We start from the raw sequence: 25604 nt of genomic DNA, 5'->3' as shown, positions 1-25604 counted from the left end.
TTAGACCAAATATGTCTCTTCTGACTTTTTAGAATTTCTATTTTCTTTATAAAGCCACAGGTCCTCTAGAAGTTGTGTTAGTGCTTCTGCTTTTTCTGTCATCATTTTTTCTTGTTACTGTGAAATACATGTAGTTCTTTTAAAATTCTTTCCTAATATAGTCTACTTAATTAGGGCCTTTTCTCTTTTCCTTTAATATTAACACTGTTACCAGTCAGTATCCTGTTAGACAGGAGTTGCATCAGTTATTTTGCCACAGAGAATTTAAGATAAAAAATTGTTAACTAGGGAGGTATTCAAGAACAAAAAATGCAAAAAGGACAACCAAAGTATCAAGGGGGTGATAACTTCAGGGAGCATTTACCATCCTAGTTCCTAGTGGAAGATGGATGAGGTTGAAGGGGCTCCCCAGAGCTGGGACTTTGACCTGCTTTGAGAGGGATCTCCTTTGGTGCTTTGCCTTTGAAGTTCAGAGGAGGAACTGCAGAGCTGAGACTCAGACCTCTGAGGAGGGAGTCATGGCATGGCTGGTACTGGTGTTTCCGCAGAGTACCTGTGAAGCTAGGGTTCAGCCTTTGACGAGGCAGTTCTAGACAACTGGCTGATTACAGTGTCTGAGGATTGGGCTGGGGGTGGGGCATGAAGTAGCTGGTTTTGGGATTTCTGGAAAACTGCAAACTGATATTAACTGCCATTAGTGGAACAAACTCCTCCTTTAAGGTGAAGAGTTGCTATGGTGGTAGTCACTGGATAAGAAGCAAAAAGGAAAAGAGTGTTCATTTTCCTCCTCCAGCAGTCCAGTCTTCCTTTAGCATTTGCCTGTTGGCTGGTCCTAAAAGGGAGCCAGCTGTCAAAGAAGAAAGGTGCTTTGCATAGACTTCAGCTGTAGTGTCACAAAACAGTAAAGGCTGGTTAGAAGCTGAGAGGTGGCTTAATCAGCATTCGTTTAAGTGCATTCAGGGGTTCAAAAGACCGTGTTTTGTAGAGATTGAGGATAACCCTTTTGGGCTCCCACAATTCATTATCACAGTTTTTTAGGTGACAGTGATGTCTGATAGCACTGATTCAATCACTCATAAGTGCAGTAGAGAGGCATGTTGATGAAACTGAGATGATGTTGTAGCTGTGATAACTAAGAGATTTAAAAAACCTCTTCTACAGAGTCGAGTCTGGATTGAGGATGGTATGTGGGTAGATGTAGGTAGATTAGTTAGAAGACTAGTATACTGATTTGGAAGAGGTGAAGGTGTTTTAGACAGTGTCTTTAAAATGTGGTCCATGTACCATTAGGATCACTTCATAATTTATTAGAAAAGTAGTTTTTGGCCCCATTGCAGAGGCAAAAACTCTGATGGTGGGGTATAGCTATTGTTTTAGCAAGCCCTCCAGGGAATTCTGAAACTTACTTTGAGAACCATTTGTTTAGGACATAGTTGATAGCATTGGATTTGGAAATAAAAGGTCTGTCTAGAAAAAGTTCAACCATTGTTAATATAATGAGAATGGTTTGTTTGACATCGAAGTAACTGGACAGCTACGGAGAGTGGACTGGAATGCACATGCTTGACCAATGATGACCTCACTGTACTAGTCAGTGGGGGTGGTAGATGCTGTAGAGTGAGCATGTGTACTGTGTGGCCATCATATTCAAAAGGACTGAGCGAGTAGGGCAACATATCTGCAGCAGATTTTGCGTTAAGCTTGAACAGTCCTTCATGGAAACTTCTGACGATTCAGAAGGCCACAGCCATGGACAACTGGTGACTGGCACCTTCATCATGACAAAGTGCCCACTCACACATCGTGTCTCGTGTGGAGTTTCTTGGCAAAACATCAAATCACCCAGGTGACTCAGCCCTCCTACAGCCCAGATTTGACACCCTGTGACTTCTGGCTTTTCCCAAAACTAAAATCACCTTTGAAAGGGAAGAGATTTCAGACTGTCAGTGAGATTCAGGAAAACATGACGGGGCAGCTGATGGTGATTGGAAGAACTGTGTGAGGTCCCCAGGTGCCTACTTTGATGGGAAGTAAAGCATCATTGTCTTATGTACAGTGTTTCTTGTATCTTGTATCTTCTTCAGTAAATGTCTCTATTTTTCATATTACATGTCTGGATACTTCTGGACAGACCTTGTAGGTTCAAAGAGATCAGTACACATATTAAGGTCTGCTGGACTTGGATGTTGGTTGAGTGTGGCTTTCGCAAGGGTGAAAACCTTCATAGAGGGACTGGTGAAGAAAATCTTTCTATTTCAGGTTATCACATACATTTACCTGGTCTTATCTGGATAAATCATGCCTAAACTTGAGTAATGAGCTAAAAGTACACAAGGTTAGGCATTCCGAGAGTGTTTTTCTGAGATTTGCATTTATGGCCAGTTTTCTTGAGGTCCGAATTTACCCATGTCTTTCACAGCTCTTGATGTGTGTCTTGTGTGTGGCTGACATCCAGGACAGTCTGACTCTTTGAGAGTTACTTTTGTACATGCCAAAAAGTCAACTGACTTAATCAAAGCAAGAGATAAATGGTTTTGAGTTTCTTTTGTGACAAACTGGTATTTTCAACTAAAGCATGTGGTTTCGGGTTTTTTTAATTTTTCAAAACATGTACGGTTGTGCACCACATAACATTTCAGTCAAGGACAGATCACATATACGAAGTTGGTATACCGTGTAGCTTAGATGTGTGTAGTTGGCTAGCTATACCACCAATTTTGTGTAAGTACACTCTGATGTTTGCATAAGGATGAAATCTCCTAGTGATGCATTTTTCAGAATGTATCCCTGTTGTTAAGCAGTGCCTGACTGTATAAAATAGCAATATCATATCAGACACTTTTCTTTTTTAGTGGCATATTTTCCAAGTGTTTTTTTAATGGAAAATGAATAGTTTCAGAAGGATACTTTCTTATAGAAGCAGCTAATGGCATTGAAGAGATAATTTTATTCTTGGTCTAATAAGTTCTGGTAATTGAGTGATTTTGTCAATTAGTATGAATTTCTAAAATTCATCAGCAAATGTATTTTTTTTTAACTCTACTAAGCACAGTTTTCTTGATGAAAGGGTGATTTTTTTTCCGTTTAGGAGGATTGACTTTGATACTCAGTATTGAATATACATCAAGGAGCTTGACGTAGCAAAAAGAGCCTATATATAACACTTCATTTGAACAGTTCTGAATTTTGTTTCAACTAAAACAATTAGAAGTATTAAAAGATAAACTGGGGCATATTAAAATTTTTTAAAGAGTTTATTTGAGCAGACAACAATTTGAATCAGGCAGCTCCAAACTGCAAGTGGTCAGGAGTGCTCTACTACGGGAGGTCGGGGCAAGGCTTTTATAGAGAAGGCACAAAATAAAGCAGATAAGTTCATTTGCTTGTCTGTAGCTTCAGTGGTTATGTTATTTGGAAAGCCTAGTTGGCTTTTTGTGATTGATTGTTTTTAATCCAGAGACATTTATGGGGTTAACTCTGGCTTACTTTTCCATTTGCCAACAAAGCATTAGCACCATCTCCATCTAATGGCCTCCTTGTATGGCTAACAGTAGTGATCCTTACTCAGTCCATTTAAACATGAAACCTATTTTGAGCATTAATTAACGTGCAAGAAAAACCCTGTTGTAATAATTGTATAAATTATTGTATTATAAGGCAGCCAGTTAAAAATCCCATTCAAACAACATGCTACGCAGCAGGAGGGTGGGTAAAGAAATAGCCCTGCCTCAAGGAGGCTAGGCAGGCTTCTGGAGGGAGGTGGGGTTGGGACTGGGAAACAGGGGGGTAAGAATGGCATCCTAGGTAGAGGAAACAGCGCTTGAGTAGTGGCCTCCGAGTGAGGTGTATCTGGAAAGACTCCCATAGTAAGTTCAGTTGCAGTAGGAAAGAGGGCTGGAAAGAAAATAGGGGCCATATAATGGAAGGTGGTTTTTAATTTTAGATGTGTAGTGTCAGTTTATGAAAGGTTTTTTAGGAAAGTAACTGATAATGTGATACAAAGTGGGCTGTCTCCAGGCAAGAGAGATGAAAGGGGAGACATGTAGGCTAGCGCTCCCTAACCTTCTCTGATGATACCAGTACAGATTTCCTGCTCCATTCCAGCACCACTGAATCCAACTATCTCCACGGGAGGAGACCTAGAAAACCAAATACTCAATGAACGCCTTACATGATTTTTATTTTCAGGTGTTTAGGGAACAGTTTTAGCAATTTCAGGAGTCTGGTTTCTGATTCTTTGAATTTGTATGCTTGTCAGAATGCCTTAAATTTAAAAGGTTAGAGTGGGTGTCCAATTTTTCAGAAAACATTTAAATTTTTAGAAAGGAATAGCATTTTATACTTTTTTTTTTTGCCATTGCTTTTCTCTTTTTAGTGTATTTGTTACCTTTTAGGCTCTCATTTCAGCTTCTTAGCGTTTGGATATTTTTTCCCCCCTCTAACTGTCCTCCTACTGTCCCCACTCCCCTGGAAATCCAGCCATTACTGCTGCTAAAACAGTGGCTACTGTATAGGTTTCTGAGTTGGCTTGTGCGTGGGTTTGGGGTAGAAAAACCCCTCAGAAAAAAAAGCTCCTGGGAGGTGGTGTGGTTACCCGGCTGGACGTTGGCAACTTTTTTTCCTCTGTCAGTATTTCCTAAGTGAAAATTGTTGAGAGAAATATCTAATTTCTTGCCTCACTTAATTTTTGATTTTAGATTAAACCTAAGACAAATCAGGACTATGAGGGGAAGTTGGGGAAAATATACTCGTATTTGTTACTTTGAGGATAAACTGAAGCAATTATTTCATCCAGGAAAGTAATTTGTAAGTTACCAGCCACAAAATGGCGCGGTTTACATTTTTTAGTACTACCACATTTTATGCCACGGATTGTAAGACATACCATTATTTTATGTACTACTAAAAAAAATCAGCCATCATTCTTAAGTATTACATAATGCTAAAATGCCATGTGATTGAGACAGTCCCGTCTTCTGATTCTTTAATGTGAAAAAAAGTGGTCATATTAAAGAGTATTTGTGAAATAGGATGTTTCTTTTGCTGTTTAGCCAGGCTGACTGTATCATAGCAGCATTATATTCTCCTTTCATAAATGGGGGAAAATAGAAATATTTATATATATATACCACATAATATATACATTCTTAAGAAATGACTGCCTTGTGATCTTCAAAATTGTATGCTAAAAAATCACAGAACTTCTGGGGAAAACATAGGATTGTGACAGACCACTCAACCTATGAAGTACTAACAAAAACAATAATCATCTTAATAAAAATTCTTGCACATTTGAAATGATACATTAACTTCCTAATAAATACTCCAGTAAATATAGGACATGACATTTAAAAGGTGAGAAAGCCTGATAGAAATATGAGGCCGATGTGAAAACAATCCAGCTGTTTTTAATATAATGAGGATGGTTTCCACAACATCGATGTCACCTGGCAGCCAAGGAGAGTGGACTGGACTGTGCATTCGTGAACAACGATGACTTCACTGTACTAGTCAGTGGAGGTGGTAGACGCTGTACAGTGAGCATGGGTACTGTGTGGCTGTCCCCTTCAAAATGACTGAGGGAGTAGAGCAACATATCTGCATCAAATTTTCCGTAAAGCTTGACCATTCCTCTGTGGAAACTATTCCGATGATTCAGAAGGCTGGAGTTGTGGGCAGCTGGTGATTGGCAGCTTCATCACAACAACGCGCCCTCTCACGCATTATGTCTCATCCAGAGTATTTTGGCAAAATATCAAATCACCTCGGTGAGTCAGCCCTCCTACAGCCCAGATTTGGCACCCTGTGACTTCTGGCTTTTTCCAAAACTAAAATCATGTTTGAATGGGAAGAAATTTCAGACTGTCAGTGAAATTCAGGAAAATGCAACAGGGCAGCTGGTGGTGGTTGGGAGAATTCTGTGAGGTCCCAAGGTGCCTCCTTTGAAGGGGACTGAGGTGTCATTGTCCCATGTACAATGTTTCTTGTATCTTGTATCCTCTTCAGTAATGTCTCTTTTTCATATTACGTGTCTCGGATAGCTTCTGGATAGACCTTGTGTGGTGTAAAAAAAGAGTTAAAACTAATGAGTAATGCTGCAAAGGCAAAATGCTTACAGGTCTTAGAGAACTAAACAGTAAGCACACACAAATACAAAACAAGTGGACAAACTGAAACAAAGAAAGAATGTGGGGCTATGTAGTATTACAGTATAATTACAATTATAGTATAATAGTCTATGGTTGGTGTTACTGGACTTTGTACCTGCTGCTGTTATGCAGTGATGCAAAACATTGAAGTATTGGGGGGGACATCTCATAAACCAAAGAAACTTGAATGTTATATCTTCATTATTCCCCTATTTGTCATTTGGCACGAGCTTATTTGATAAGGAAATGTGCATTATAGCACAATAGATTGAATTCTCTCACCTGCTCTTTAGTTCTTATTTTGTTCCTGGCTAAGATGTCTTCCACCCCTTCAGTTTTTCTGATGTTCTTACCTCCTTTTTATAACTGCTCCAGTTTTCAGTGATTACTTCATCTTTTGTGATTCTGCAGCAGTTGCTATCTGTACAATTTATTTGGCTTTTAAAAATGTCATTACCTTTTTTTTTTTGGCCTTCCTGCTACTCTCTAAAACTATAATTGATTTATACTACGAATAGATGGCCATGGCGTTCTGAGTATAGGTTTTACACATAAGCCATGGTATTATTTATTGTCTATATATGCATTATCTATACATTTTGAATGTAGGTAGTTTTCCTTACTTTCATAGATAGTGACTTTCTAAAAACGTGCACAAAAGTCAAATGTGGGAATGCTAAGCAATAGATTTATATGTCACATGTTCTTCCAGAAAGCTAAATAGTATAAAATCCCTAACAACACCTTGCCTTTGGAATATTGTATTAATATTTCTGTCATTTTAAACCTATTCTTTAATATTATTCCTCACAATTGAACACAGTCCCCAAATACTGAGTTGAGGCAGAGGAGTCAACACTTTGGGCATGCATGATGATTTTCTTATTTGCTCACTTGTGCTTTTTATGATACTCAGGCATATATCGGCACTTGGATACTTTGCGTTTCCTCCTTTTATTGGAATATATAATACCCAATTACATATTGAGTGATGACACTGTACCAGTAGTACAGAGTAGCAGACTGATGTCTGAAAGTCAAAGGTGTCTGACATTAGTATACAGTATCAGTGTATAATTGAAAGTTATGAGATGTTCAAAAGTTAAGGCCTATGATTATGGTCAACTCTTGGGTTCAGGCAAATTAGCAGTTCTTGGAAATTGAAATCCTAGTCTGTTTTTAGTATTTTCTTAATTACACCAATAAGCAAGTTTGATAAGATTTGGAATATTTGTACCAAAGAAGAGAAAATTTAAAGAAGGTAGAGTGGTAGGTATATGAGATATCAGGAAAGATGGTTTTGAAAACTGAAGATAAACTAAGTTCAGAGGAATGGTTTTGGAGATAGGAGGAAAGAAGGAAGATGATTATAAGAGGCTAATGAATAATAGCTAGGACATTTGACTGTGAGCAGGGGTGTCCAACTTTTGGCGTCTCTGGGCCACACTGGAAGAAGGAGAGTTGTCTTGGGCCACACATTAAATACACAAAAACTAACGAAAACTAATGAGCAAAAAAAAAAAGGTTTCAATTAAATTCATGATCTTGTGTCGGGCCACATTCACAGCCATCCTGGGCTGCAAGGTTAGACACCCCTTAGAGTATGGTATGTTTTGTCTTTGTTTTGATCCATTTAGAATGTAGGTAAATGGCTATAGGTAGTAGATCAGAATCCCTAATTTTTACTTAAACTTTTGTTTAAAAAAAAAAAGTTAATGAGATATGGCTGTACTAAAGCATTCCTCAATAATTTTCTTCCATCATTTTATATTCTAGCTGCTCAGTTTATTTACTCACGACGTGACAAACCTATTGTTGAGCCTGTAGATGAATATGATTACGAAGATCTGAAGGAATCTTCCAGTTATCTTTTGAACCATCAGCTAAGTGGATTTGATCAAGGTATAAAAAAAATAGTCTGTATTTCTTGCCTGAAAATGATTAATAATCGATATACCAGAATTTACTGGTTTCATTGTGATTGTTCATGGTAGTGATTGTGGGTAATAAAGATACAAATGCATCTTATATTTTCAAGTAAGATTTACATTTTATTAAGTACATTATGTGCAGAGTGTATGATTAACCGTATATTTGAAAATTGGCTAGACTTCCGGCCAAGATGAAGGCATAGATAGATATGCTTCGCTTTCTCGCACAATCAAAGGAAAGGACATCAACCAATTAAAAACCAAAAGACAACCAGAACTGCCAGAAAAATCAAACTGTATGGAAGTCTGACAACCAAGGATTAAAGAAGAAACATTCATCCAGGCTGATAGGAAGGGTGGAGATGGCCAGCTGGGGTGGAGATGGGTAGCCAGGGCAGAGAGGATAAAGGGTAAGGGGGCGGCTGGTGGACCAGTTGGTCCCATGTTTGCATGTGGATAAACTGGAAGGAACAACTGGGGAGTGAGACAGACTGTGCAACCCAGGGTTCCAGCATGGAGAAATGAAGCCTCAGAACCTCTGCCTATAAAAACCTGTGTGGGTTGTGGCGGTGGGAGAAACTCCCACAGGAGAGTCCACTGGAGGGACCCATGGGGTCCTAGAGCATATACAAACCTACCCACCTGGGAATTAGCGTCAGAAGGGCCAATTTGCTTGTGGATAGCAGGGGAAGTGACTTAAAGCTGGTGGAGAGTTCAGCAAGCGGCATTGTTCCCCTTCACCCCTCCCCCACATACAGTGCCACAGCCTAGTGAAGTGGGTTGCCTTGCCCTGGCGTTTACCTAAGGCTCCGCCCCTTACAATGTAAGGGGTGCACCAAGAAAAAAAAAGCAAAAAAACATGGTCCAAATGAAAGAACAGATCAAAACTCCAGAAAAATACGAAGTGACGAGGAGATAGGCAACCTATCAGATGCAGAGTTCAAAACACCAGTAATCAGGATGCTCACAGAAATGATTGAGTATGGATGCAAAATGAAGCAGTGAAGGCTGTACAAAGTGAAATAAAGAAAAACATACAAGGAACCAATAGTGAAGGGAAGGAAAACAGGACTCAAATCAACGATCTGGAACAGAAGGAAGAAATAAATATTCAACCAGAACAGAATGAAGAAACAGAAATTCGGAAAAAATGAGGAGAGACTTAGGAACCCTGAGACACCTTTAAACATTCCATCATCCAAATCATAGGGCTACCAGAAGGAGAAGAGGAGGAGCAAGAAACTGAAAACTTAATTGAAAAAATAATTAAGAAAAACTTACCCAGTCTCGTGAAGGAAATAGACATGTAAGTCCAGGAAGCTCAGAGAGTCCCAAGGAGGAGCATACCAAGACACATCATAATTAAATTATCCAAGATTAAAGATGAGAGAATCTTAAAAACAGTAAGAGAAAAGGAGAGAGTTACCTACAAAGGAGTTCCCATAAGACTATCAGCTGATTTCTCAAAAGAAACCTTACAGGGAAGAAGAGGCTGGAAAGCGGTATTCAAAGTCATGCAAGACAAGGACATGCAGCCAAGATTACTCTCTCCAGCAAAGCTATCATTTAGAACGGAAGGGCAGATAAAGTGCTTCTCAGATAAGGTAAAGTTAAAGGAGTTCATCATCACCAACCCCTTACTATATGAAATGTTAAAGGGACTTAGCTAAGAAAAAGAATATCAAAGCTACGAATAGTAAAATGACAACAAACTTACAACTATTAACAACTGAACCTAAAAAACAAAAAACTAAGCAAACAGCTAGAACAGAAACAGAATCATAGAAATTGAGTTCACATGGAGGTTTATCAGTGGGGATGGGAGAGGGAGAATAGGGAAAAAGGTACAGGGAATAAGAAGCATCATTGGTAGGTAGAAAATAGACAAGAAGGTTAAGAATAGTATAGCAAATGGAGAAGCCAAAGAACTTACATGTATGACCCATGGACATGAACTAAGGGTGCTGGAGGGAAAGGGGGTATAGGGGTAAATGGGGGAAAATATGGGATAACCATAATAGAATAATCAATAAAATATACTTAAAACAAGAAGATTGTATGGCTATTATTTAGTAGCTGGAATTTTTTTTAATTGAAATCTTCATCTGATCCTAGGAGAAAAACATGAGGATTTGTTGTCTTTTAATAATATTTATTGTTTTATATGCTCTATGTAGAGCTTATGATTATAGTAGTTCATTTCCTTACAAAACATTAGGTTCCAGAAGGCTGGTTTTTTGGTATTTTTTTTTCTGTCTTTTAAAATATTTCAGGTCCAAAGTAACACTCTGCAAAGTACCCTGATGGGTCATATCCATGTAAATTGTTTAAGATAGAACTCATAAATAGTAGTGAGATCAGTCCTGAGTTTAATGTTTTCAGTGCTCTTAAACATTTTAACAGAGATATTTGTATTTTGGCTTTGGTCTTCTATAAGTAAATTAACATGACGTTGTTTCAAACATCACTCAAACCATAGATATATACACAGTGTAGCAGAACTAAAATGGCCAGGTATCGTAGTGAAGGCATCCCTTGGTGGTGAGCAGGATTGAGCTGATTTACTTCTCTAGAGTGTGACTTTGTAAATGTTGGTAAATTGAAAATTGGTTAACAATTACTTAGAAGGAAAAAAGGAAATTTAAGAATCTGAAAGCTGATCATTGAATATATCAGTAAAATATATGTCAGTTGCTAACCAAGAAAAATGGAGAGAAAACACAAATACATGAAATCAGAAAGAAAGGGAAGCATTGCAATGGTGATGTCACTACATGATAGAATTAAAAAAATTTCTTTATCAACTGCAAATACATTTAACAATCTGGATAAAAGCTTGTAGAGAAGGTGCTATAAAAACTCTTTAATAGTATTTGTGTATTTGAAGAAAATGTTATAGTTGTCATTTTGGGGTGAGAGGGTAGGAGTAGAGTAGAAGTCTTATACTTTTTCTGCTATGCCTCAGAATGATTAAGAAGGTATGAAATTCAAATTATGTTTGAGAATGAAAGGTAATCATTCCCATCTGACATAATTAATTGCATGATAACAATAATAATGATGGTAGCTAACCTTTACTAAATGCTTTTCAGATATTCTTCTAAATGTTGGTCAGATGTTAATATGTTTAATCTTCACAGCAACCTTATGAGGTAGGCCAGTTAATTTTCCTCATATTAAAGGTGAGGAAAATGAGACATATCGTACCAGCTAGTAAGCGGCATTAGGGTATGAATCAAGACAGCCTGAGTTCACGTTTCTACTCATCTACCTGTTTTTACACATACTTTTGTATGTGTAGAAAATAGTTGCTGTAATTAATTAGAAGAGGCCTTGATGCTAGCTATACTAAGCATTCTGTTCCAGTTACAGTAATTCATGTATTTATGAAATAAATATGGCATAATTTTTCAAGTGTACATTATTAGTCTAAAATCAATGTTAGACTCAAGCAAAGCAGAATTACTCAAATATTTGAGGAATTTATTTTTAATACAGTCATGTGCCACTAAACAACAGGTTATGTTTTGAGAAACGTGTTGTTAGGTGATTTCATTAGTGTGTGAACATCAGAGTGCACTTCCACTAACCTAGGTAGTACAGCCTGCTGTATACCTAGTCTATATTGTATGCGTATTGCTCTTAGTCTACAAGCCATTCAGCATGTTACTGTGTAAAACAGGAGATTAAATGAAGACTCAGTAAATGAGATGTATAAGGCTGCTGCTGGTGTAACATGGCATGCTGTTCTATAGCAAACTTTTTTTTAATAAGTAGAGTACACTCTAAACCAGCAATTTTCAACCTTTTTTATCTCCTGGCACTCATAAACTACTAAAATTCTGCAGCACAACAAAAATACATATTTTGCTGATCTGACCAAAAAAAGGTATAATTTTGACTCATTTACACCACAGGGCTACTGTTGTATTGGCCGTTGTCCTTTTTTTTATTTGACAGTCTAAGGGAAATGAGGGCAGTGCCCCTGATTGAATCGTCAGGTATTACATGTTTGGCATACTGGGTGAAAACTGCTATTCTCATGATAAAACATATATTAAATATCTAAACTAGTAACAGTCATTTATTATCATTACCCAGTATCATGTACTGCACTTGGTTATTTGTGCTATACTGTTACGACGGGCAGCTCAGCAGGGTTGTTTACACCAGCAGCACCGCAATCATGTGTGTATGTGTTGCTCACAGCGGCGTCCAACATTTTGGCATCTCTGGGCCACACTGGAAGAAGAATTGTCTTGGGCCACACATTAAGTACATTGTGACACGTAATCACAAAAAATCTCATAATGTTTTAAGTAATTTACGATTTTGTGTGGGCTGCATTCGTAGCCATCCTGGGCTGCCTGCGGTCTGTGGGCCATGAGTTGGACATCTCTTCCTAGGACATTAAGATGGTGATGTCACTAACTGATAGGAATTTTTCAGCTCCATTATCCTCTTATGGGACCACCAGTATATTGGTTCATTGTTGACCAAAATGTCATTATGTGGCACATGATTAATTAAAAAGAAGGCAATGGAAAAAGTATCAAATACTGCTTTTATTTTTAACAAAGGTAGGGTATTGCCAGTAGATTCCTGTTCAACATGTAAGCATATGAAATGGAATATAAGTTGCATTTTGTGAAATGGTTACAGAATAGGGAGTCTGCAAACCTCAGTTATGTTTAAAACTTCTCAGTAGTGTTTGAATTTTTAAAGAAAGTGTGGTCGTTGTCATTGTAGGGTGTAATTCCATGATATTCAATCATATTTATAAATTAGAATTTGCCTGATATATCTAGGTCATAGAGTTATTGTGAGGACTACAAAATATATAAACTTTTGAAAACTGTCACATGCTGTACAAATATAAATTAATGTGTTCATCCATTTTTATTCAGTAGTGACCTCTAGCAGGTCCTGTTTTAGGATCCAGAGATATAATTCTCATGGAATTTACATCACTAATGAATATTATTAGCAATTACTTTTTATAAGTAATGTCATCAGAAAATAAAAATTTTAAAAAGACTAGACTTTCAGATTTAAAATTTTTGTTTTTAAAATGAATGTCCATTCTCTTAATCTACTGGACTTCCTTATTTTTATGACATTTTAATATTAGGGTATCTTGCCCATTTTTATAGAGTTATTAAGGGCGATTTTAGTTGGCTGGGGAAAACTGAAGCTAGCCTAAAAGAAAACTTTAATAATAATTTAATAAATTTTAAGAAATACTCTTAGTGATTGGGTTCCCTAACACCTAGAAATACTCCGACACCTACTCCTCCCTTTGTACACATGTAAAATTCAGTGCAAAACATCATCATCTTGGAAAATAGATACGAGTGTATGAGGGGAGACCCCCCCAAAAAACAGAATTATCTTTTGGAGGTTGGGCCCCTTGTAGTACAGGCTTTCCTTGCTAGGTGAGTGTTCTAGGAACCTCCCTGGATCCATGTACCAGCTGTTGGTGTTGCAGGAGGCTGCCTTCAGCTTCAGTGAATTTTTTTTGAAGACTCAACATGTTTGCTTATCTCACAATGGGTGATTTACAAGCGCATCTGCCACACTGTTGAGGGCTCAGCAGTTTTTGACCACGGCATGGCCCTCATGCGCCACCCTCGCTATTCACCCAGTCTCACCCTGAGTGACTTTTTTATTTTTTATCCCTGGATGAAAAGAGCCCTAAAAGGGAAACTTTTTGCCGATGCAGAAGGGGTGAAACAAAAAAAAATGGCAGAAGTACTAAAAGGCATCAAAATCGATGAGTTACAAAACTGTTTAGAGCAGTGGAAAAGTCTTGATAGGTGTATTGCATCAAATGGAGGGTACTTTGAAGATGACTGAAGTTTAAATGTTATATAAATACACAATTTTTTTATATTCTGGGGTTTTTTTGGGAGGGGGTTCACCCATGTATATAGTTGATGTTTCTTTTCAAGCATTAGTGTTGTTTAGGAGACATTACAGTTATTTCTTGATTAATGAAATTGTTTCTTTGATAAAGGAAGATTGGTATGTTGTGGATAAAAATATAATATAAATAAATTGTGGAGGAAAAAAGAATTGAACATCCTATTATAGTTTCAATTCTTTCAGTTTCGAAGATTGAAGTTTTTTTATGACACCATTTGGTGTAGCTTTTAATTATTGTCTGTTCTAGCTCGTCTTTATTCATGCCTTGATCACATGAGAGAGGTATTTGGAGATGCTGTGCCAGATGACACATTGATTGATGCAGTTCTGAAGAACAAGTTTGATGTGCAGAAGGCTTTGTCAATGGTTCTGGAACAAGATAAGATACAGAGTTTGAAGGTCAAGAATGAGGGAGCAATAGCTACAGGAAAGACAGCAAAAGGTATGCTTTTACTTGTTCTTTTAGTTGTTTTGCAGTTAATGCTTTAAAAGAAGCTTTAATTTGCTTGAGCTGTTAAGGAAAATTGCCAGAAAATTTTGCATTTTACAATAACTCTTGATTATCATCAGTTGATTTTCTAGTTTGCAGATTTTTAAGCTGAGTGCTGTGTCCCCTCTGTCAAAGTCTGTATTTTTCCCCCCTGCTTGTTTTCATAACTAGTAGGATAAGGGGAAATAAAATCCTATTAAAAACAAGACAAACACTTTTGCTTTTTATTAGTAGCTTAGAGAGCTTCTAAATTTCTGTTGTTTTTGAATTCTAATGGGCCAGGTGGTGGAAATTAATAGCCCAACAATGTCAAAAAATCCCTTTATGCTTATAGTATTTATAAATGTAATTTAGTTTTATTTAAGTATTGTACATATCATAATTATACCAATCTTGCATTTTATATCCAGATGTTTAATTTTAAGTTTGTAGAATTTGGGGTTAAATTTGGGATTTAGTCAACATAAGGTAACGGAGATACCTTTATAGTAATTGGAATGAGATCTCTTAGTAGGAGCCTCATGACTTGCTAACTGGGTTGATACTTCCTGTAAGCTGAAGTCTAGATTTTTGCTAAAAGTTATATGCAGTCTGCTACTATGAAATAAAAGTGGTTTTTATTTTCTATTAAAATTTTAAAAAAATAATTTGAGGGGGATGCACTTTTTAACTAACGTGAGAATGGGTTTGTGATATGTCATCTATATCAATAGCTTATCCCAGATCATTATAGAAATTAAATTATAGGGTGCTGTTTGCTTGTTTTTAATACATTAAAAATATGGAAGTTAAACTTAGTTTTTCAGACATTTTAATTTTGAGACCACCCTGACTATAATTCAACTATATTAACACCTCACATTAAAAGTTTTGTGGAAATTAAAACATTGATTAACTTGGTACTTACATTTGTATATATCAATGAACAAAATATGAAGGTCACTTTAGATGGTTAAAGAAAGGTAAATTTTATTATTGGTTTTTAGAGTGTTTGCTTTTTTATTAAATAATGACCAAATATCACTTTATTCGTTTCCTAATCAAAAGAAACATTTAGTAATTAAATGCCTCATTTCATGTTTTCTTTTGGTTGCTGTGACTGTCTTCTGCATACGCGAACCTATTCATCTGAAAATTAATGGCTCTTGTAAGGTAAGGAGTCTTATTATCTTACTCTGAAGTTTCAACTGATAATGTTCAAAGCTCTTCTCCTCAGTCTGCAAACCATTTGGATTGCAGTAGCGAACCATTTGATTTTTCTGGTCCAGTAGCAAAATATGGATTATATCATAATTCCTCAATTGTACCAAGTCACTTTTTACTTCATAAAAAAAAGAAACTTGACAGGCCTAAAAGTGAAAAGAAACTAGAATCATGTAAGTTAAGAAAAGAGCTATCATTAGCTGAACTAGTTGACGACATGCCAAGAGATTCTTGTAAAAGTCAGCCATCGATCAGATTATCATCCACAGATAGTCTGGAAAGTCTAATTTCAAAGAGTCTAGATGCTGATTTGTTAAACCCTCCTGCATCTGAATGTGTTTCCAAAGATGATTCTGTATTCAAGGGAATACCAGATTTAAAATCCTTAATGATAAAGAACACAATGCCAAATAACCCTTTACTTATGCAAAATGATTCACTACTACCTGATTTGCAAAACATTTCAGTACAAACCAGTTTAGAAAGTTTAAATCAGCCTTTGCTCCTAACTCACTCACTGGAAAATGTGGCTCTTGATAATTTAAATGCTCATAAAATGACTGAAGTTGGAAATGTTTCTTCAGTTGAACAAAGTGCAAAGAATTACATTTTTAAAAATGACAATTTTCAGTTTTCTCAGCGTGGAAGTCCATCTCTAGCTGAACTGGTTCAGGACCACAAAGAAAACAATTCAAGTCAGTGCTCTACTTTATCTGATCTTTGTAACCAGCCATCTGCCAGTTTCTCCGATCTAAGTTTGGGATCCTTTCCCCTGTCACAATTAGCACATCGGTGTCAGTCTTCAACTGGAGTATCAGAATTAACAGGATCTCTGTCATCTTTGGCATTTTGTAAAACTTCTCCTACAAGAGACTTTGAGAATTTGTCACTTTCTGATTTGATCGCAGAAACAATTAATATAGACAACTCTCAGACTAAGAAAGATTCCTCTACGCTCATTTCATCTGAAATGAGGTCACCTGAAATAGATTCAAATATTGACCTTAGCATTCTTATAAAAACCCCAGATTTTGTTTCAAAACCTGTAGTAGACCAGTCAGTTGCTCCAACACCAGGAACTCAAGTTCCAAGTTTGAAGCTAGGGAAAAATTCTATTTCTGTTAAGGATAATAAGAAAAACAATAAAGTCTCTATGGCTAGGAAACCACCTTTTTCTTTGTCTTGGACCAAGGCCCTTGCTGCTAGACCTTCAGCTTTTGCTTCAACACTGTGTCTTCGTTACCCATTGAAAGGCTGCAAGCGACGCACCCTTGACCTTTATAAGACTTTTCTTTATAGTAGACAAGTTAAAGACATAAAAGACAAAGAAGTAAGTCCTCTTATAGCAATAACACCATTTGACTTCAAATCAGCATCTCCTGATGACATTGTAAAAGCTAATCAAAGGAAAGTTTTTACTAGAGAATAGTAACAAAAGGAAAACTTGGTAACTGTTTAGAGTTATCAAGTTATTTTTATTTTAAGTGATTTAAACTCTATAGGATGACTTAACATTATGGATTTAAGTTGTGATTTTTATATTAAAATAGTCTTTAAATCAGTTGATAACTAATTGATACGTATTTTTGCACTGAAATTTCATTTTTACTCTATCTTTTTTAGTGAAAACTGGCTTTATTTAAGTTGATAGCCTATAATGGGTGTATGTTTACAGATTGCATACAAAAACTTGATATTGTGAAATCAAACCTCAGATACAGTATTTTTGTTTGAAGCATTGAAGTTTTTTACAATGAGAAACTATTTTTTTGTGCTTCGTTGTTAAACAAAATGCTACCACTTAGGATTATTATAGTTTAGTGATGAAGATTTTTTTAAATCACTAAACATAAGCATAGCTGAGACATAATTACATTTTAAAGTATCAGTGATATCATCCCTAGCTTCATTAATATTCTGTAGATGAATCCAAAATTTTTCTTTTAGAAAAACCTTTAAATTCCTGACTTTGAAGAATACTGTGGAGGTTGTTGAAATACATTTGCGATGAAAATAAAATGAAAATCCTTTAAAGGGACCATGTAAATATTGAAGTTGCATTAATACAGAAATTATTTTTATACATTTTCAAAACCATTTTTCCTAAATACATATTTTAAAATAAATATAAAGTGTTTTCAAGTCTGGTTGCATGTTCTTTGAATAGATAATTTTATCATACTCCTTAAACTTTTTTATTGTAAGTAATGAAATGTGGAGTTTTCCCTCTTTGCCACTGGCAGCTGTGTGCTACAATCTTAAGTTTCAGTAATGGCAGACCAGGTTAAGTTCTAGTCAGCAGAACAAGTATGCAGTTCATCCCTTAAAGCAGATTCTTCACCTAGCAATCAGAATCACTGGGGGAATTTTTCAGATAGTGTGGCTTTACTTGAGAACGTGGTCAACCAGTCTTTGAGTGTGGCATTTGGGAATGTGTGTTTTCAAAATAGTCCCTATGTGATTTGGATATGTTATTTCTACTGGAGAATTACTGCGTTAGAGAAAGAAAGCTGTACAATGAAAGGAATTACTAATGCTTAGGATAATATTTGACCAACATGAATTTATAATTCATATTTTCTGGTAATCAGGAATACCAAAAGATTACTAAATAGAAATTATGGTCTTTACATAAGAGGATGTTGATAATATATTATTAGTGTTTCTTGGAGGAAAAAAATACTGTCTAAAATATTTCTTAATGAAAAGAGAAATAGCTGGCCTTTTGCCAGTAAAAAAAATATTTTTCTCTGGCAGCTACTTCACTATACTTTTGATAAACTTGTTTTGTATTTCTGTTTTCTATTTATTTGCAGAATGACATTCTAGTCTTTTATATTATATCCACTGTTTTGGTGGGAAAGCTTAAGCCAGCATTGTGTCTTTATTGTTCTTGATCAGACACTTTCTTATGATGTCTTCAGGTTTTATTTTTAATTGAATATTTCAGTGCACATCATAGTGATGTTTAGGTCATATAAATCACATATTTTATGACTGATTTTAAAGTTTGAATCACTTCAACTTTGATTTTGTTTTTCTAGATGAAACATCTTAGTTATTTTGAACTTTTAGTATATGACGCATCACCTAGATTTATATGTAGGCATTCTCCAACTTAGAAGTGAATTGTGTTCTAAGAGTTTGTTTGGAACAGCCAATAATTCCTGATAGCGTAAGTGCTACATATGTGGTCCACTTTGCATGTGAATCTACAAATACTTATTTAACCCATACTGAAGTTGAACTGTGTCGTACCTTCTTTTAAACAAACCAATTTTTATGTGGAAACACAATACTTTTTAAGTCACACAGTAAATCTTGTGGTGTGAACTAACTCTCCCTTTGTTGGCTGATTAGGATTATAACAACCATTTATGAAATTATTTTAGGGGAAAAAGTCCTATATTACAGGATAATAGGGAAGGCAATGATTTTTAAATGCCTCCCTATTTTTTTCTTTGTCATGGCTACTGGTCTGTCAGGCATGCGCATGGTATGCACTTGCCCTGTTCACAGAGACAAGTGGCTGCTTGTTCATTGATACATGCTTAGTGTAATGCTTGTTCTTAATGCATTTTCTGCATCAACCGCTGGTCCAACAGCTGTCTTGGTAGCTCGGATGTGCTAAGTGGTTTTGTTTTATTTTCTAATTCAAATATCAAATTTGAGATGCAAAACCATTTTTATTTGCATTATGATCAAATGTATTATTTTACCTTAGGAATAGAAATAATATTATTACATTCTAAATGATATAAAATACAAAAAAAATTTTTGACCATTTTACTCTTAATCTTTTTGTTATTTTTAAAAAGATCTCATGTTCATAAATATTTTGTCCCTTTGCATTCTAAAGTCTTTGGTTGGCTTTTTGGTTATGGTTCTTACCATTGATTGCCAAGAAATAATGTTTCACTTCTGTACAGAACACTTTGCTTAACTTCTCTGCCTTTTTTGTTTTACCTTTTTCTTATTTTGTAGTTACTAAAGTGACATTGTAATCTCTTTTTTTCCCTCGTTGGCATTGAATCCTTCTTTCTTGAACTTTTCCTTCACTGTTTTTCTTATCATATAAGTAGTAATAACTATTACCAGTAAAAATTAATATATTTAATTTTTAGTATTCATTGGGAGGTCATGCAACTAATTATCACACCAAAGATAAAGTTAATACAGTGCTTTTCTTTGTATGTAAAAGGAAGCACTGTTAGGATAATAGGAGAAAACTAATGGATTCTAATGATTATTTACCTTTTAAAATGACCCAGAATCTCTATGTGGACCATTGCAAATAAACAACTACACAACTATATATTCAGGAAGAACTATGTATCAAGTTTTCTGTTTCATGTTCACACAAATAAATATTTGGTTATAAAATCAATTTTGTAGTAGCCTAGAAAATATTTTCTGTTATATATATAAACAAAGATAATGTTAACTAGACAGGGATTGATTGAATATATTTATTTGTTTTTTTAAAAATAATTATGTAAGCCTCAGTTGTATATAATAATTTTTAGGGTATCAAAAGACTTGTCACTTTTTGAGTGTATATGTATATTTTTATAAAAGCGGCATTGAAATAAATGATAATTCTGAGGTTTTCTTAAAACCAAGTGTGAAGACATATCACAATTTATCCATTAGGATTTTTATATAAGCTTGGTGTTTCAGAATGATATTTAATAATTTATGCTGCAGGTACTGCATTATGTTCCTGGAAACAAATTAAAAAACAAACTCCTTAGTTATGCAGAATTTCTTGTATGGTGTCTGTCATTTAAACTCTTGCTTTCAAAAAGTAAGATTGTATACAGTTTTACTTTTTAGGACCCACAGAGAAACACTATTATAGGTTATGGTGAATGTGAGTGATGTACTTGCAAAGATGGCAGTGGAAGTTAAAAGAATTATAAAGTGCACATTTCTGGTGTTGACATGTCTGTTTATCTTATGACTTAAAGATACCAAGATGATGAAAAAAGATACGATTCTTAACTCTGAAATGGCAGAGGATTTTAGTACTTAAATATATAATTATATTTATTACAGTGTGGTATACATAACAGTATTCTCTTCAAAGCTTCAAAGCTTTGCCTTCCTGATCCAAGCTGCCACCACCGCCTCCATTTCCCATCTTTGTTAGCAGTACCACCCTTTTCCAGTTCCTTAAGCCAGAAACCAAGCTAACATAATCTTTGAATTTTTCTTTCATTTACTTCTTATAACTCATTACCAGTCCTTTTTGCTTTATGAATAAGTAAATATATGTGTGTACATATACAGTGCTGGTTACTTGTGGTAGTTACATTTTATAAAGTCATATATTAACAGACACTGAATGAAATGTGTGAACACTGAACCATAGCTCCTACAGGAAACAGAAGATTAGGTTCCTGTGATTCTCTGGTCGCAATATTTTTGCCAACCAATTTAATACATAATCTTATTTTATATATTTGTTTAAAGGTACTTTATTTAATATATATCGTTTATATATTATTGATTCATTAACATTGAACTCATGGCCAATGACACTATAATTTTTGCCTGAACGAAGCTTATCTAACACATCTTTTATTTGTGAAGCACATCCTAGCTGCCTTGTTCTTGGGAACACCAAATAATGCTTCAGCATTACTCTTGGGGGCCATTTTAAACAGCAAAATTACAAACTAAAATCACAGTGCAAAAAATGTGGCATTAAGCAGGTCATGAAAATGACACTTGTGTACAGTATGAGAGCCGGGTCAAGTCAGGGTGTCCTGCCTTATTCAGCCTCAGCTGGGAATGTCAGATATTTAGCTCCTCTGCCCTTGTCTGTGAGTGGCTGTGAAAATGCCGCAGGTAACTTTGGGGTTACAAATTTTAGTGAGTGGGTGAATTAGCTAACTTGGAATCTGTGAATAATGAAGATTCACTGGATGTTTTTTGTCTTACTAATCTGTAAGCCCCTTTGCTTTGGACAAAGTTACTGAAATGTTTAACTGTTTTTTTTTTCCCTCAGTTTATTTCCTCCAAAACACTTTCTGTACTTCCTAAAATACAGTTTTTAATTTTCTCTTCCCTTGTATAAACCCTTTAAATTATTTATTAAGACTGTTTTGGACTCATTTCTGTTTGTGTGCCCCCGTACTCAAACTTACCCAAGAACACCTACCTTAGTTTTCTCTGTTTTGCTTCTCCCAACCGTTATTTCTCCCCTTGGCTAATTGCTGTTTAGATTATAGTTTATTTATCACTTTACTCCCATTCTTGTTACAGGGAAACCTGCATATGCACCCGATTTCACTGTATGACTTTTAGTACTGCCCTACATAGAAATCATGCCTCCCCCATACAAGGAGTGCCTTTCCTTTGTAACCCTGCTCGACTGTTCCACATAGCACTTGCATCATCTGACATTGTGTGCGTGTACACAGTTGTTTTATTATCTGTCTCCTCTCTGCTCCTCATTCCTGTATGTAATTTCAACAAAGGCAAGGATTTTATGTATTTACTGCTGTATCTCCAGCTTAGAATATTCCCACATAAATGTGGGAAAGGATTTAAAGTAAAAAGTTAGTCACTCCTAATACAGTTCCACAGCCTTGTTCCCATAGGAAGTTAGAGATAAATCTGTAAGCATATTGTTTCTTTATTTTTCTAGACACTTGCATTTTGCACATATATAAATGTGTGTATATATCTTTACACAGATGGGAGGGTACTAGACACTTCTGTATCTGTAGCACTTAAAATATTTTGCAAGTCTTTTTGTTACTAGCATATAGAGATCAATCTTACTGTTTTTAAAAGCTGTGTAGAATTCCATAATACGTTTGAACATTAAAAGGCAGTGTTGATAAACATTTTAAGTGTTCTTAGTTACTATTGCTAATGACCCCAAAATGAAAATCCTGCATTTCTAGGAATTGAGTTTCTAGGCCAAAAGTATATACTTTGAAACTTTTGATAGCTACTGCATTAATTGTCTTTAAAAGAGTTACTACTAATTTCCTTCCCGCAAGTTTTTAAGTGTTTCTCTTCAAATTCTCACAGATAAAGATATTGTTTTTTGGTACTATGACAACCTGATAATTAGAAACGTTTTTTTCATTTACTTATATATCTTTAATGAGTGAGGGTGACTGCTTTATTATATTCTCAAATTCTTTGTATTTCTTTTTCTTGGAACTAACTGTTCCTAATCTTTGCCCATTTTTCTGCTATATTTCATAATGACTTTTAAGAATGTGTGTGTGTGTGTGTGTGTGTGTATTTAATACATTTATATTTAATTTATATATTTAAATTCTAAGTAAATTAGAGTTTTGTGATATGTATGGAAAATACTTTTTCTGATTGTCATTTTTTAAGGACATTAGAAGACAGATTGTTAATTATAATGTATATGAATTTATCAATCTTTTGTGGGTTTTTGTTTCAAAGTTCTACTCCACTACAAGACAATTTTTTTACTTGTTTCTTCTAATGTGTTTGATGGGTTCATTTTTTTATTTTTAAAATACTTGAGTCTTTGATCCAGCTGCTATTAGAGGGAAATAAGTTAGGAATTCAGTTACTCTGTTAACATTCTTCCTCTTTTCAATAACTGGATTTTTCACAGTACCTTTTGTTGAATTACACATTCTTTTTCTTTTTTTAACCTGATTTGAAATGCCATCTTTGACATACTAAATTATTCTCTGTTCATCTGTTTGTCTATTTGGGAACTGTATTTCTTTGTTTTCTGTTTCTATTTCTATGCCAATGTGGCATTTTTAATTACTGTAGCTTTTTATTACTGTTAGATTTTTAAATATTTTGTAGACTTTCTTGTTTTCTCTCTCTTCCTTTAAAAATAGTTTTCCCGAGTTATCTTACATAGCTCTTTTTCCCACATGAGCTTTAGAAACAGCTTGTTGAGTTACTGAAAAATTTACAATTGTAATTTTTATTGAGATGTTTAATGTTATCAAAAGATTTTTGGAGAAAAAAATATAGTCTTCACAGATGCAAAAGGCTTTAGACATTACACTATTAAACACTGTTATTATTTTAATACATTTTCTAGTATCGATCTAGTCTTGTAACATTGGAACAATTCTAATTGGTCATGATGGATTAGTCTTTTAATTTGATAGATTTTATTTGCTGTGAAACAAAAAAAATTTTTTTTTAACTTCCACTGCTGAAAGTCTTTTTTTAAAAAGGTTTTTTTAGATCCTTGCTAGCAAATAAAGAGGACTCGTCTTGGGGCATGGTGTCTACACCAGCAGCAACATATCTTAAGTATGGAAGACAGCAAGTCCATCATCCCAGAGTTTTGCGGCGTTTTCAAACATCCAGTAGCTCAGAGAGCAATGTAACTTATTCTGAAAGGACTTCCGTTAGCTGTAGACAAGGGGAATGGGAGAAAGTAAAGCGGTGCTAACTCTGGGATAGGCTCAGCAAAGTCTGCAAAGGAGAAGTGCCAGCTTTCTGGCTGCTGTAATTTTAATTTAAAACATCTCAGAATTTATTTCCTTGCCATTGCTAATATTTTACTTAAGATTATTTTTATCTATTTATAAAATTAATTTACGGTATGTGTATGTTTTTTGTCAGGTTTCCCTTGTAATGTTTTTATAGAACATTTAGAAAATTTTTTTTCCCTTAATTTGAAGGACATTCAAATTATTTGTTTGTGATAGGATTTATCATTCTCAATATTCTGTGGTCAGTTTTGAAAATTTTAATTTTCTTAGAAAACCAGGCATATTATACAGGTTGACAGAAGTGTGTGTTTAGCTTTGCAGTGTGGGAGCTAAAAAAATTACTTTTACTCCCACCTTCTAAATTCTCGTTGGGCTGATAATTCAAAGACATACAGCAGACTAACAGGAGAAAAATCAAATTTTATATGTGTGCAGAGGGAATTTACATAGCCTGGAAATTTCCAAAGACAATGAGTTAAAATATGGTATATGTTATCTTGGACAAAATGGGGAGCAGGGTTCTGAGATTTCAGAGGAAGTAGGCAGTTTACAGGTTGCTGAAGAAGAGCAGAACACACATGGCAGGCATGTTCTTGCTTCAGCGTGACACAGGGTGACACATGGCAGGCACGCTCTTGCTTCCATGTGACACAGGGTGATCTTGCTACCAGGCAAGTCTGGAGCCCTCCCTTCCATTCATACTCAGTTCAAATTAGACTAAGGTTAACATCCTAAGATTAGCTCTTTTGGAATAGGCCTTATCATAGACTCTCTTAGGTAGGAAAGTGGGTGGGGTCAATGGTTCTTTCTGGTTCTTGTTTCCTAATAATCCCCTTAAAATCAGTATCCCAAAAGGCACAGTTTTGGAATAAAACAGCCATATTTTTCTTTTAGATTCTTCTATATTGTGGTTAAAGCCCATTCTTATTTTAAATATTGTCTTTTTTCTACTTCCCCCTTTGCCAGCTTTTTAAAATTTTTCCCTCTTGTAATTTATTTTTCCCCTCAAAGACTGGCTCCTAGATTGATAATTAGTTCTCCCGGTTTTAAATCATTAGTTAGGGAGTTTATCTATTGTTTATACACCTAATCTGTTTTCTGAGTGGAACATTTAATTGAACTGAAATGTATTTTAAATTCTTTATCTTAAAGTTAATTTATGAAATTTCAAACAGAAAATAATATAACATTCATTTATTTAGTTCACATTTTCTTCTGTTCCCCTTCCCCTGACCCCACCACTCTCTCTCTGTGTTTTATTGGGAGAAAAATAGGATAGAAACATCTTTACTTTATCTCTTTAACTGGATATTTTTTCCCTAGTATACTTGATAAGATTAAACCCCCCTTTTACCTGTGAAACTAGATTGATTTGAGAGGCTTGTAATTCCCATCTACACATACAATACGGCACACCTTGCCCCGGAGGTTTACATGCTTA

The 25604-nt window shown here is 35.3% G+C and overlaps 1 protein-coding gene across 3 annotated transcripts in view; it reads left to right on the top strand.

Annotated features, from left to right (window-relative positions):
• HBS1L (HBS1 like translational GTPase) overlaps nucleotides 1-25604 on the top strand; it is an 83191-nt gene that overhangs the window by 5372 nt on the left and 52215 nt on the right. Inside the window, exons 3-5 of one of the 3 annotated variants that reach the window (XM_054570003.1) lie at nucleotides 7926-8051; nucleotides 14253-14447; nucleotides 15653-17735. In XM_054570003.1, coding sequence (XP_054425978.1) covers nucleotides 7926-8051; nucleotides 14253-14447; nucleotides 15653-17127 — 1796 coding nt within the window. In that variant the 3' untranslated portion in view covers nucleotides 17128-17735. Of the gene's footprint in view, nucleotides 1-7925; nucleotides 8052-14252; nucleotides 14448-15652; nucleotides 17736-25604 lie in introns of those variants that run through there. The other 2 variants (XM_054570002.1, XM_054570004.1) reach the window with 2 other exon arrangements.

The sequence above is a fragment of the Pteronotus mesoamericanus genome, unplaced genomic scaffold (genome assembly GCF_021234165.1).
Source record: "Pteronotus mesoamericanus isolate MK-2021 breed Mesoamerican mustached bat unplaced genomic scaffold, CSHL_Meso_final contig_20, whole genome shotgun sequence".
NCBI classification, from domain to species: Eukaryota; Metazoa; Chordata; class Mammalia; order Chiroptera; family Mormoopidae; genus Pteronotus; species Pteronotus mesoamericanus.
The sequence above is the reverse complement of the archived record's forward strand: the minus strand, read 5'-3'. Positions and strand labels throughout refer to the sequence as shown.